General features: G+C 47.1%; 1 protein-coding gene across 1 annotated transcript in view; it reads left to right on the forward strand.

The window, feature by feature from the left end:
- Window positions 1–339: 339 nt before the first annotated feature.
- The window catches only part of LHFPL6 (LHFPL tetraspan subfamily member 6), a 137,394-nt gene continuing 123,943 nt past the window's right edge, over window positions 340–13,790 (forward strand). Inside the window, exons 1-2 of the mRNA XM_036390632.2 lie at window positions 340–884; window positions 3,386–3,930. Of these exons, the coding sequence (XP_036246525.1) occupies window positions 3,546–3,930 (385 nt within the window). The 5' untranslated portion in view covers window positions 340–884; window positions 3,386–3,545. The remainder of the gene's footprint in view (window positions 885–3,385; window positions 3,931–13,790) is intronic.

Consider the following 13,790-nt stretch of genomic DNA (forward strand, 5'->3'; position numbering starts at 1 on the left):
GGGCTGAAGCTCCTGTCTCTCCGCTTGACCTAACCCATCCGGGAGGAGCTGCTTGGTACTGTGATCACATTTACTCTCGCTGTAGACCAACTCGGGAACTGTTGCGATCAAAATGCTGGATCAGCAGCTCGCATGCAGAGACAGACACAGTTCTTATCACACGCACACCATCAGGAGATTAGCCCATATTTTCCCATGTAAGGACTGCAGCCGTCCCCCTTTCCTTCCAATACTCCTTCTTCTCTGTCTTTCCCTCCCTCCCTCCTCTCCTGCTCTTTCCTCCTCTCTGTCCCCGGCTTCACCGCCCCTTGCGCCCCGCACTGAGCCGCCGAGCCCGGCGCCGCCGCAGCTCTCGCCGCCACCCCCGCACCAGCCCGGCCCCGGGACCACCGCTTCGGCCCCGGGACCGAGCCCCCCCCGTGGCAGTCCGGAGCGGGCTCGGGAAGCCGGGACCCACCCCTGCAGCGACCCCGCGGGGCCGGGACCACCGCCCCGCCCCGTGAGGGCTCGGGGACGCGCCCCCGCTCTCCCGTTCGCCGCTCCCCGCCGCCGCCCGGCCCCTCGCCCCCGGCCCCGTCCGCGGCCCCGCAACTGCGCCGAGCGCGGCGGGTCCCGCCCGGGGAGGCGGTGGCGGGGAAGGGGGAGGAGAGGCGGCGGAGTGCGCTGCCTCCCGAGGAATCAAACGGGGGGAAGAGAGGAACGCGCGGAGGAAAGGACGGGCCGGGCTGGGGAGGGTCCCGCTCCCGGTCCCGCCCGCCTCGGAGCACCCGCGTCGCCTCCGCGCCGGGACCGCGGTAGAGTCGCTCGGGGCGGCCACCGCCCGCCGGCCCCGCGCCCATGTGCTCCCGGCAGCCGCGGCGGGAGCCTCCACGCCCGGCGTGTCCGTAAGTAGCCCTCCGCTCCCCCGCACCGCGCCTGCCCCCATCCTGGCACTCCCGGACCCTTCGCCGCTCCTGCTCCTTCCAGACACTCCATGCGCGGCTGAGTCCCCTGCCCCTCACGGACCCCCTTCACCCCCTTCCTTTCTCTAACCCCTGCCCTCTCTCGTTCCCGTACGTTCATGAATCCGGCTCCTCCAGCCTTCAGAACGTCCTTTCCCTCCCCGACCCCTCCCTACCCTGCACTGCCACATCTCCTGCATCCGCGGACCCTCTTTCCCTCCTACGTTCCCTTTCCCAGCTCTGACACTCAGCCTGGCCGCATCCTTGCCCGTTGCTCCGGACCCTCTAGACTCCCTTCCCTGCTCGGATTCCCAGCCCTCTCATCCTCTTGTCTTCCCGAATCCTTCCTCTCCCGGGCCCCCGTCTTTCCCGTACCTCCCTGCCACCCCGGACCGCTCTCCCTTCCCGGCCCCGCAGTTTTCCGGCTCTCCGTCCTCTTGGGTACTGCGATTCCCCACACTCTCGGCACCTCTGCCTTTCCAGCCCGTCCCCGGCCGCATCTCCTTTCCCTCCCATTCTGCTCCTCTTGGACCCTCTGTCCCCACAATCCGTTCTCCTCCCGCGTCTCCTGCCCCTGTCGTATCCCCTGCTCCTCCCAGGTCCCCTGCACCCCTGCCCGGCACTCCCCCACCCTGCCGGCTCCGCGGGCGCTGCGCCCGCTCGCCCGCAGTTTTTCCCTGGCATCACCCCGGCGAGTTTTGGTTCCCGGCCGCCGCCTTCCCTCGGGGGCAGCCGTATCTCTCCGCCGCCCCCTCCTACCCCTGGTGGGCGGGGAGCGGGGTTTCGGGACCGGAGGGGTGAGCCCGCCTCCCGGGAGAGCGCCCAGGCTGTGAGCTGGCAGGCTCCAGGGAGCCTAAGCTGCTGCCCCGCTGGAACCGCAGGATTCGCCGGGTCATACCTTGGGACTCTCCATGTTGTCCCCTATTTCCAGACGTACCTCCTCCTGCGATTCAGGGAATGATCTCCCCTAAGTGCTGTGACCCACTTTAGCTTAGACTTTTGGTGCCACGCCAAGACACAGACACATCTTTCTCTAGATGATGCTTCTGAAGAAACGGTGTCCTGTTGTCCTGTCCCGTCCGTCCTCCTCCCCCCCCCCCCCCCCCCCCCGCCTCCATGCCTCTCCGGCAAGTTTTTATCCCGGGGTTTGGCAGTTTGCAGGTTGAAAGACATTTCTGTGGATAGGCTTTGGGTAGATAGGTGAACTCTTCTTTAGTAGCAGTATAGACCTTTTTAATATTACAGAAGAGACTTCCTTTTCTTAGTGTTTTAAAAGTAAACAAAACTTTTGTGTAATGCACATGGCTAATTTCATGTACAGACTTTCTCTAAGTTCCCTCCCTATGCTGAAGTAGTATTCATTTTATTGCCTTTTCATGAATTGGATTCACTGATTGGCGTCTAATCATGCTTAGAAGAAAAAGCCCCTGTAAATAGCTATCAGAATTAATTTGGCAGCAACTGTGAGAAATGATCATAAATTTACAAATGCAGTTAGAATAATGATCCAACATGAATTCAATGAGAAATGTCTGTATCCTTCTCAGACAACCCCCAGCCTCTGGGAACAGCATGTAGGTTTCTGTGACAGTCAAATGCACTTGGGCACACTGATACTGAGCTGAGAGGCTGGGAGTTGTCTGAGAAGGATACAAAGGGGTTATGGCTCCTGGGTTTGAGCTGGGAAGAGGCAAAGAAGAGCTGGGCTGAATGCAAGCAGGAATATTAAGAGAGACTTCTGTGTTTTAACTGTGTGCTCCTTGAGGTTGCGTAGGGTGAATCCAAAAGATGCGTCAATATCTCCACATACCAGAAGACCACCTGGAGTTCGGGTTCCTGGGACTTTGGGACATCAAGTGATAAAAGGCTCCTTTTGCACAGGGATGCTAAACTTGGAGTGCTGGGAAAAATGTCATCTCATATCACTTCTTTGGGGGATATGTTAATAAGTTTTACCTGTGTCACAAGAGTCTGAACTTGAAAGGCCTTAGCTGCTGTGGGTGGTTTTGCACTGAAGCTGCAGGACTATCTATATAAAGTGAAGTACATTCTCCAGGCATTGTAGGAGGAAGGTCTAGCTAACTAAGAATAAGCAGGACCTTATCTGTTTTTTCTCTCAGTACTGGAAAGATCGGGACTTACAGTGGAGAAATGTGAGGCAAGTACACAGGAGACCCCTGAAGGTGGCTGCAGAGCATTCCTGGATGTGCACAGCAGCCTGTTCCAGCTGGGCTGCCAGCCACCACCGTCACACTGACCACAGAAGCTGGTGTCACTGAGAGCGATTGTAGGGTCTCCTTGCAGGGGTGGGACAGAAAAGTGACATGTCTTATTCAGAAGTCTTCTAGGAAGGAAAAGCATTCTGGCAGACAAATATTCTTTTCTAATGTCAGCATTATTGAACTTGTATTTTTCTCCTTTTTTGTGTTTTGTTATTTAATTAGGGACCTTTGACTTCATGATGGGAGGAAATATCTCCGCGGCTCTTAGGATCCAAGCTTCTCCCAGTGTGAGGATTTGTCAAGGCTGAGAGATTCCGGATTATCCATAAAGCTCCTCTGAAATACAGTTACTTTTGTGTCTTCCCGTCTTGAGGATACAAAGATGGCCTCCAGCCTCACCTGTGCTGGCATCGTCTGGGCCTTCCTCTCCTTCCTCTGTGCTGCTGCCTCCTGTGTTGGCTTCTTCATGCCCTACTGGCTCTTGGGGTCTCAGCTGGAGAAATCTGTTTCCTTCGGCACTTTCCGGAGGTGTTCCTACCCGGTGCGGGATGAGAGCCGCCAGATGACCGTGATGGTGGAGCAGTGTGGCCGCTATGCCTCCTTTCAGGCCATCCCGAGCGCCGAGTGGAGGATCTGCACGGTGGTGACGGGCCTGGGCTGCGGGCTGCTTCTCCTAGTGGCCCTGACAGCGCTCATGGGCTGCTGTGTGTCGGAGCTCATCTCCAGGACTGTGGGCAGGGTGGCAGGAGGCATCCAGTTCCTGGGGGGTAAGTGCTCTTGCGGTGAGGGGATGGGGATGTCCAGGCTGTTTGTTTGCTCATGTGGAGACTCTTCTGGTGCTTTGAGAAGAGGAGGGGGTGATTCAAACTTTCTCCTAGGAGGGAGACCATTTGGCTCCCTCAACGACTGAGCTGCTTGTGTGGCTGCCTGATTGTGGCCCAGAGACACAGTGGCCTGTGTTCTCTTGTGCTCAAGTCCCTGTCTGGTCATTATGTGACCTTTGAGAGCTGTGTGGCAAGTCGACTTCTGTGGGCCAGCATCTTCTAAGCAGTTTTGTGGATTGTAGTCTCCAGCACAGCATAGCTGAGTTGGAGGTACCTGGAGAAGCATGTGGGCTACAGATCCACATGAAGCATTGTGGTTTGGCAGAGGAGAGGCTGTGTTGTGTGGGAACAACCTTTCTTTCTCCTTTTTACCCCTATTACTGGCAGAGCTTCCTCCAACTCTGCTCTCTGCAGCTGCACGTATCTGGCAACAAGCTTTGGCCCAGGTTTGAAGTGTGGATTGTTTATCCATGGTGGAGGTGACCCACCATCTCCTGGGAGGAGCCCTGCTGGGCTGGCTGACCGATGCTGCCTGCTGATGGTGCCACAGGTTTGTTGGCTCCATGGGCTAGACAGCGTGTGGGAGAATTACCTCTGCTCCTTTTTCCAACTTGTAATTGTGTGGCGTCTTTGTAACTGTAAGAGTATTTGAAGGGTATGAGACAATAAATAGGATCCACAAGCATGCTTTTCACAGGGCACTTTTCCCAGTAAATCATCACCCTCTTGTCATCTGTGACATGCGGATCAGTGGCACTCACTTTTGCCTGATGCAAGTGCTCCACCACACACACGCACTTGCCCCCATAAGGTAAGGTGTTTCTCTGAGCTTTGGGTGCTGAGGCAGTGCAGGTGCCAGCCTTTTTGGGTACCCTGCCGTATCTGGTCCCAGCCAGGCTCCCTGGCTCATGCCCAAAAGGAGTGGACTCTAGTCAAACTCCTGTTTCTCTCCCCTCCAAACAGGCTCTTGCCCTGCAAGGGCAGTCTGGTTACATACCGTGACTGCAGCTTATAAGGAAGCACAAGACAAAAACTCCACTAACTGTCCAGCTTGGTGAGGACAGCTGAGGCTGGGAAAGGGCCCTGTGCCAAGCTTTCAGCCAGACGATACCAGTGTAACTCCCTCTTGGCCACAGGAAGTCTTGTCTCCAAATTTTTTAGTAGTTTCTGCACTTTAGAGCAAGCTGACCCTATCACTTCACCCTTCCCTCAGCTTTGTGACCCACAGGCATTCCTGTGTTTAATCTGTCTGACAATTTGAAAGTGCAGCAGCTGCTGGAGAGTTAACTCTGCTGGGAGCTGTGGTTTTTTGAAACCTGCTCTATTATATAGTTCCAGCCAGGCAGTTGGGGGTGGAGGAGGTTCTCAGTTCGGTGACAATCTGCAAGCCCGCTTTGTCTGACTATTTTCACTTAGAGCCGTCACAGGATTTAACCACCCCCTCTTTCCAACTGCTGTCTCGGCTCATCTGGTTTTAATTTGCATTTGGCCCCTTTCTCGTGACGCGCTCCCCCGTGTGCCTGTGGAGCAGGGCTGGCAGGCGAGCTTACAGCTGTTTGCCTACAGCCACCCCAGCAAACACGGCAGCTCCAGCGGTGGGCATGTGGCCAGGGGATGCAGGAGGAACCCTGCTCCCCATGCCACTGGTGTGGGCTGAAGTCATGCACCCTTCTCTGAGGCAGGATGGTGGCTCTTGGAGAAGGAGGTGAGAGTTCCTTCAGAGCACACCATGGCAACCTCTTAAGCTGGTCCAAGCTGACCAGGCAGCATCCCATCCTGCCTGGAAGGGCATGAGCAGCTAGTGCTTGTTCTCAGTAGGTGGCAGTTCAAAGAAACATGAACCTGTGATATGAAATGAAAATTGCCAACAACTTTGCTTACAGTTCAGAAATTAGTTACACAGCATGTCTAATTTTCCCCTCTACTGGCTTTTATGGTTGTCTCGCATTTCATTCAGCACTGCTGGAGAAGTGTGTAAGAAAAGACCAAAGTGAGGACTGTCATTTCTTAACCTGCTTAAAACCTACCTGTGGGGGCATGAGGGAGAGGCCAGGTGGTGAAAGCCAGTAATTTGGATAAACTGAAGGGCAAAGAGGAGTTTCTTAAACCCTCATCAGATGCTTAGCTGCTATAAATCAGTGTAGGTTAATTGTTTAAATAGTATGACTACATTTACTCAGATGTCTAACTTAGGCCCTATAATTATTATCTTGTTTTATGTCAAGATAGCCATGAGCTGTTCACCTTATTTACAAACAGAGAATGGCAGCTCTTTGTTCCCTGTAATGCAGTTGTAGGTGTAGTTGTATACCATGATGTGGGCTTTGAATAGGTCTTGGTGGTGGCAGTGCAGTTGTTGTCATTTTAGTTGGTCTCCAGTTAGAGATTTAATCAAATAAAACCCTTATAAATGTTGGTTTTTTTTGTTTGTTTGGTTTTTTTTAATTGTGAAGTAGAAGTCCCACTTAGCTTTATATAAGGAAAGGCCTAGGAAAATAAGCAGCCACTGAGTGATGCTATTAATTCATCCTCTGTGTTAGGACAGGGAAGTGGCCAAATAGTTTCAGTTTCTTTTTGTTTGAGGTATCTGCACCCATACCCTGCTGGGGCTCTTGCTCCAGTGGCTGAGGATTAGTGTTGGAATAAACCATATTTCTCTTGAACTTAGAAACCAGCATAAAGACAGGTTCAATGTAGCTAGTTTATGGCTTTACTTGTGCTCCTTTTGTTTAGGATCCTAGTAAGTTTCTCAACATGATTTAAAAACACAGACTTGAGGAGGAGGTAAACCAACAAATGATGGATTATTATGGAGGCCCAAGAGCAGAGGAGATGTACAAGCCACTGAAGCTGTGGTGAGCCAAAGCTAAAACTTAGTCCAACACTAGAAGCATTGTTACTGCTATGAAGACGTGGCAGAGAAGTTTGCTTACCAGAGGTGGTAGGAAAACAGCCTGATCCTTTTCTTCTAGCACTGTGAAGGAGGAATAACTCCAAGTAGGTCAGTGGAATAACACCTGTAAAAAAGTAGTGCGGCTTGTGCTAGTTAAATGGTGCCAAAGTTTTATAGCTGGGATTTCCCCAAATTGCATGTGGCAGCTCAAGGGAGTGAATTATTCATGACTGCTTTTACCATAAATCTGCTCTTCTGATAAAAGTTGAATGGCAGAACCTGCAAGAAATTGCAGATCTAGGCAGAGTCAGAAGGGCTCTTTGGATATTTCTTGTTCCTATGTACTTAGTTTGTATTTGCTATTTCAGATGATCCTGGCTACAGGGTATACATGTATTTTAAGGTGACTCTGGGATGAAACGTGTCGAGTTTCTGTTCCTGCTAGAAAGATTGCATCGTAGACTTCTCCTCCCATTTGTAGTTGTGGAAGCTGCCTCCTTTCCCATACATAATCACGTGGCAGCTCTGTAGCCATTACAGCAATTGCTTGCATGAAAAATGATGCATTTAGCTTTTTCTAAGGCAGTTTGGTGGTAGGTGACAAGAAGTGTCCAACTCCCCAAGGCCAGCCTTTGCTGCAGTGGATGTCAGTCCACAGCTGGAAAACTGCTGCTGTGGTCTCTCAGACCATGCTTCCTGGACGTCTCTCTTGGACTGCTTCAAAGAAATGACAACTGAGGTGGAAGTTATGCTGTCTGTAACCTCTTGAGGGCACAGTCATGTAGATGGATACCGTCTTCACTGATAACATTAAGTGCAGTGTTTCCAGCTGGTTTTCTTTGTGTGTTTGGAAGGCTGAGGCATATATAATGTAGCTAGAACAGATTGTGAGGATGTAGCTTTGACCATAACTATTGAGGATATGACAGCAGGGAGTGAAGTTTAACAAATCTATCGCAAATTGGAGTCTGTAATTATTGATCTTCTTTTCATTGTGCTGTGGCAAGTCAATTCCACTTAAATGGAGAAACTAGAAATTTAAAGGTAGGTAGCTCAGATATGACATGCTAATTTGGTGAATAGTTGTGGAAGAATGGCTGGATGAACAGGGCCATGGGTCCCTGGAAATGTTGTACAAGCAAACCCCATGTTAGCTTAGCATAAGTAGGCCTCACTTGACATAACTAGGCTGCATGCCATGATAAGGAGTTTGCAAAGTATGCTGCATCATTCTGACAAGGTTGAAAGGGCAAGGACAGCAGCAAAAATAAGGAAGAAAAGAGGTTTTGCAATATAAAAATAGAGAAGTAAAAGCGACGAGAATGAGGAATAACCCTGTGTTAGAAACCACAAAGTAGGAGGAGTATGTAAAAATAACCTTTTGCTTTAAACCAATGAACTAACGACGAGTATGAATAATTATTGACGAGTATGAATAATTATTGAAAACATATAAAAGTACCGCTGTACTCGAAATAAACTGAAGCTTGCTTTACCAATCATATTGATTGATTGCATGTCTTCCCTCGCCGCCGTCAAATAGTTTCACTCTCTAAATGCAGAGCAATGATTTTAAGAACTTAGCAATATTTTTAAGAATGTAATGAACTTAAAGGTTAGCCAGTTTTATGAGAGGCAGTGGATCAAAAGGCACAAGTACTGCAAGGATGGTCAATTTAAAGAGCATTACGCTGGCAAGATGAAGCTTTTCATTAAAGTGGTCAGCACGTGGGAATGAAATCTTCACTAGCTCAGAACTCCCTTTTGCTGGGTAAAACAGTTAAACCAAGCTTAGGGTATGGATCTTTGGGAACAAAGCATGGAACAATCTGCTGGCTGAGACACCTTTCTGAACCTGACACTATGACCCTGATTCTGAGTGCCTTGTGAGAAGTGAAGCCTTTCCATGATTGTGGGGTAGCTATGTGGCTGTCAGCACCTGGCATGTTTACTGTCATCTTTAGTATTCATTGATTGCACTCTAACAAAGCACAAGTTTTACTACTCCCTTCATTAAATGAACAAAGTTTTTAGCAGCACCTACTCTTCCTCTCCTTATTTCTCTGTCTTGTTTCCCTTGTGTCCCATGGAAGTGCTGAAACTCCTGAAACTATGGTCCTTGAAATTGTTGGTTAGAAAATCTGGAGAGCTCTTGGAGCAGGGGGTGGTGAAGGGTGCATTTTTTCATTTGAGACAAAGGGGACACAGTTCCTAACAACTTCTGTTTTTGTCTCAGAAAATAAAACGTAGACTTATGAAAAATGCCCTCAGGAGTACATGAAATTGCTGGAGAATCCTTCCCCAAGTGTTGTGTGCCAGCAGAGGCCATCATAGTTTCCATCCCCCATAAGGTGCTCAGGCCAAGTGTTTGCTGGGTGCAGATGGCAGAGAAATATGGACTGATCCCTCAAGATGAGGAGAAAGTAGAGTGTGGCGTGATGCTTTGGTTCTGTGTTGTCTGTGATGAAATCTTAGAGAAAGCCTTTGTGATTTTGGGCTAAAGATTCTAAGGAGACAGGTCCAAACACAATCTGCAATTTAATGGCATATTAATGGCCGAATCTGACTTTGTGGGGGAGATGATACTGAAATGTAAGGGATGAGGAGGAAAGAACACTAGGTCGTGGCTTTGTGGGGTCATGTAGAGAAGCTCTCCCTAAAAGGATTTGCCTGGGGAAACAGTTAAAACAGTAAGAAGAGGCTTTTGGGAGAGATGAAGTCACTGAAACAAAGTTGTATTTCAAGAAGAGTGGCTGACAGTTAAAGACAGCTCTGGAGTTCAAGTGGAACAAAACAATCTTGGTTCTGAGGCTGGCTAAGAAAGGGGCTCTGGGGAGAGTATTTCCAGTTGACTACAGGAACCAGAAACTTCTGGGAAAGGTTTTTGTGTAGCTGGAGGAAAAGGCACTGACCAGTAACCATTATTCTGTCTGACAGCTCAAGTGAGGCTTTCTGCTTTCTGCCTGGAAGACTAAGATCAGCATAATTTGCTCCCTATACGGAGAAAATGTAACTGAGAAAAGCCTTGTAGGAACAGGGAAGATCTGAGATGGTCAAGGGACTTCTATCAAGAAAATAGTAACCCCAGACTCTTTTGTGATTTCCACAAGCAATTTCCTCCTTTCCCCCATATATACACTCTTGCCATCTCTTCCTGTAATTTGTACCTGAAATAAAACAAACATAAAAAAAAAAGAGGCAAAAATGTCCTGTTCTTTTATTCTCTTCAGCCTAAAAATATTTTGGAAAGGCTAACTTTTGAGGAGAGGCAGGGCAGGGTCATTGCTTCTGTCAGGTTCTTGTTAACCTACAAGTTAGCTGTTGGGGGCTGTTTTGTCACACCTTCCTTTTGTTGGATGCAAAACTTCAGTGGCTTTGCTGTGCTCCTGTAAACACATGATGGGGCAATCCTCATCCTAGACCAAGACCAACTGCAGGCTGGGTATGAATCCAGCATATGTGTGCACATACAGACACTGCAGGAGAGGCAAATGAAAGGACAAGAAGCCTCACCAAGGTAACAGAAGAAGAGAAAACAATGAAAGTGACACTGTTAAAAGTTGCTAGTGAGTGATTGTGTGTCATGTCATAGGCTCATTGATTCAGCAATAATAAAGTCAGCAGAGACCACTGTGACTGCTTAGTCTGAGGTCTGCAGTAGCATGGGTCATAGGACAGCCTTCATATAATTTCAGTTTGAACTAGAATGTATCTCTGAGAAAAAAACTTCTGGTCTGAATTTAATTAAGTTCGAGAAAAGCCTGATCTCCATAAGTGTTCCAGTGGTGAATTACTCTGACTGCTTTTCTTCCAGATCATTAATGCAAATGTTAAAAATGCAGCACCAAGAATATATCATTGCGAAATTATGCTTTCTCAAGGAATATTTTGTCTTTTTTTTCTTTTAAGATCCGACACTTAGGTTGCTTTTAATCCATTTAAACTGTGCTTTGTTGTGGTTTCTTTACCAGAACAACCTGTATAGAAGCTGCTTTGTAGCTGGTGTGTTTCACACTAGTTCTTTCTCCAGTTTTCTCTAGCAATCCAGCAAAGGATTAAATGAAGTGTATAGTTTTGCAGCTTCATTCCTTTTCAGCTAGACTTTGACTTGCTAAACTGAATCCCTGGCTGTTTGTGCCTATGTTCAATCCTTGCTTCTCAGCACTACAAGGTACCTTCACATACTGTGGCACAGCATAGAGTCAAATTCTTGGATTTAGATTTGGAGTCCAGAATAAGTAAGGCAGGGAAGTTCAGGACAAGGGAATTTGGACAGTGAAATTATCTTAAAGATTCTGTAGCATATGTTTTATTGAAGATAAGCCAGCTCTCTCTCTGCTGTGTTCAGATAGGAGTTAAAATATGAGACAAATTCAGGATTGAAGCCTGAATGTAATATATGAACCAATGCAATGTATGTTCTCTGACAGTTTATAAAGGACATTACTTAGATTCCTACTCCCTTAACTAGATAGGGACTTGCATTACTTGAATCTTTCCTGAATGCATGGGCCATCAGGTCTGACTGATAGGGAATCCAGCTAGCAGGTACTTACCTGAAAGAGGTAAAGAAAAGTGCAGACTTAGATTCTGTATATTTTCAAGAGATTATACTGTTTTGCATGGTTGCCTTCACCTTGGTCAGGTGAAGACAACCATGCAACCAGAAGTTCCTGCTGCTGCCTTGCTAAAGGCTGCTGCCCTGACAGATCTAACAGCACAGGTTTTTGTGAGATTTTCCCTGAAGTCCCACTGAAGGAAAACTGGTTAGCAAAATTTGCAATTTAAGCTAACACCAACCATTTTAACAAAACAGGTTAGCAAGGGAGGATCAGTAGTAGACATTACTGGTCCTAAGGTGCAGAACCAGTAGCTCTGAGGAGGCCATCCCTGCCAGCAAGGTCACAAGCAGTACAGAGCAGGCAAGGGGCTGTAAGGCTGCTGAGACAGAGGGGATGTAACTTGAAGAAGACAAATGATGTGGAGAGTAACCTTCATACTTAGCTGTCTTAGTTTCTTAATTCTGTTCTCAGCCACTTCAGATAACTCTTCTGGTGTTTCAAAATGTTCCTTAAAAAAGCATCAGGGCCCTTACAGGCTGCAAATTTTTGTGGGTCCTTTGATGTCAGTGACACTTAGTACAAATTACATCACTATTTCTATTCTAGGATTATTGGATTTGACATTAGTCTAAAACAGGTGTGGTTCTCATGATGACTTTCTTGTTGAAGAGCTACCTCACTAAATTAACTTGTTTATAATGAATTGTTTTGAATACATATTCATTTTATTTTTTTAAAAAAATTACATTAATCCTAATATAAATTTTGACTAAATACAGAGGAAGAAAAATCCCCATGCAGAGTTTCAGCCTGAAGCAAATTCTGCAAGTAAGATTTTAGGTGTTTTGGAACCACATTTAAAATGGAAATTCTGATGTATTAAAAAAAAAAAAAGATATTGCTAAAATACTGGGAAGAATATCTTTACTTCTCTTGTTGTCGTATTAATGTTGAATATAAAAGTCATGTTTTGAATATTGCTGCAGCTGTGTTGCGTTTAAGCAGAATTTTGCATTGAGAACAGAATTTTTGATCTAAAGAAGTCCCGGAGTGCTGTTTTATTTATCTGTAGAGTGAAGTTCACTCTTCCTGCTTTTTTATCCCTTTTTTTTATTAGAAAGAAACAATGGTGCTCAGCACTTCTGTGACACTTTTCATTTCAAAAGGTTTTGCTTGCATAACCTAATGAAACTTCAGAAAATGTGAGGCAGGGGACCAAATAATTTATTTTGCTGGTGTGGAGTCAGAGTAAATTCAGATGTACCTCTTTTCAGATCCTTTACATTGATGTTGATTAGAGAAGAACCTGGGTTGGAGTTAGCAATTTTGTTTCTACATTGAAAGATCTGGCTTGTTTTGCTTCCTGAGATATTTCAATGGATATTTGAATATTGCTGCGAACTGCATTTAGGCATCAAAATGTTTCAATATTTTCCAGCGCGAGTGAGTCATATGCCCTACAGACAGGACAGAATTGTTCCCAATGGTGTATTTTCCAGGATTTTGTCCAGTCTGGTGTTAAATGTCTATGTAATTTGTATTTTTTTGTCATTTTTCTTAGGAAACTCAGCTTACTATGCATTCCACATGGAATTTTTTTTCACAGTATTCAACCTGTATTTTCTTTTCCTGCTCACATCCTTTTATTTCTCCAGTACACATTTTTGCCTTCTAAGGACTTTAACTTTGGCTTCACAAAGTAAAATAAGGCAGTTTTCAAACTCCGTCATTTCAAGGAATTGAGGAGTAGAACTCGAGAGCAGCCAATGTATTGATTCCATGCAGCGAGCAATTAGGAAGGAATGTGGTGTAATTAATAAACACAGGGTGTATTTGTACAACCAAAACTCCAGCCATGGCTGCTTAGCTTGTGGTGACCATCATGTTGGCTGGCTTCCTGCTCAAGGATTTCCTTTGGCTCTGTGGAGCACCTTGGTTGACTTCAGTGATGTTAAACTTTTTATGCTGCGCAAGTGCGAGGTCCTAAGTGACATTCAGATCATATGAAGAGGGCCTTAAGTCACAGAGAACCAAGAAAGGATCCTCTCCTTGTTTTTGGGATGACTCTGCCACCACAAGACATCACAGATCAGAGGGGCAATATTGCATTTGACAGATCCCTTCTAGAAGCTGTCCTATATCTTCTCAGGCATGAAAAACTGGGCATGGTCACTGCACCCTGACAATGCTGGTGATAAGGCTGATTCCCTAGGCTTGATTAGATCTCCTCTTTTGTTTGTTCCACTGTCAGTCCCCTGATGTAACAGGTACATCTGAGAACAGAGGCAGACTTTTTCCCCCCTCCAGACTGGCTTTTCCTTAGAGCCTGACCTGTTGAAATCAACAGC

The sequence above is a fragment of the Molothrus ater genome, chromosome 2 (assembly GCF_012460135.2).
Source record: "Molothrus ater isolate BHLD 08-10-18 breed brown headed cowbird chromosome 2, BPBGC_Mater_1.1, whole genome shotgun sequence".
NCBI lineage: Eukaryota > Metazoa > Chordata > Aves > Passeriformes > Icteridae > Molothrus > Molothrus ater.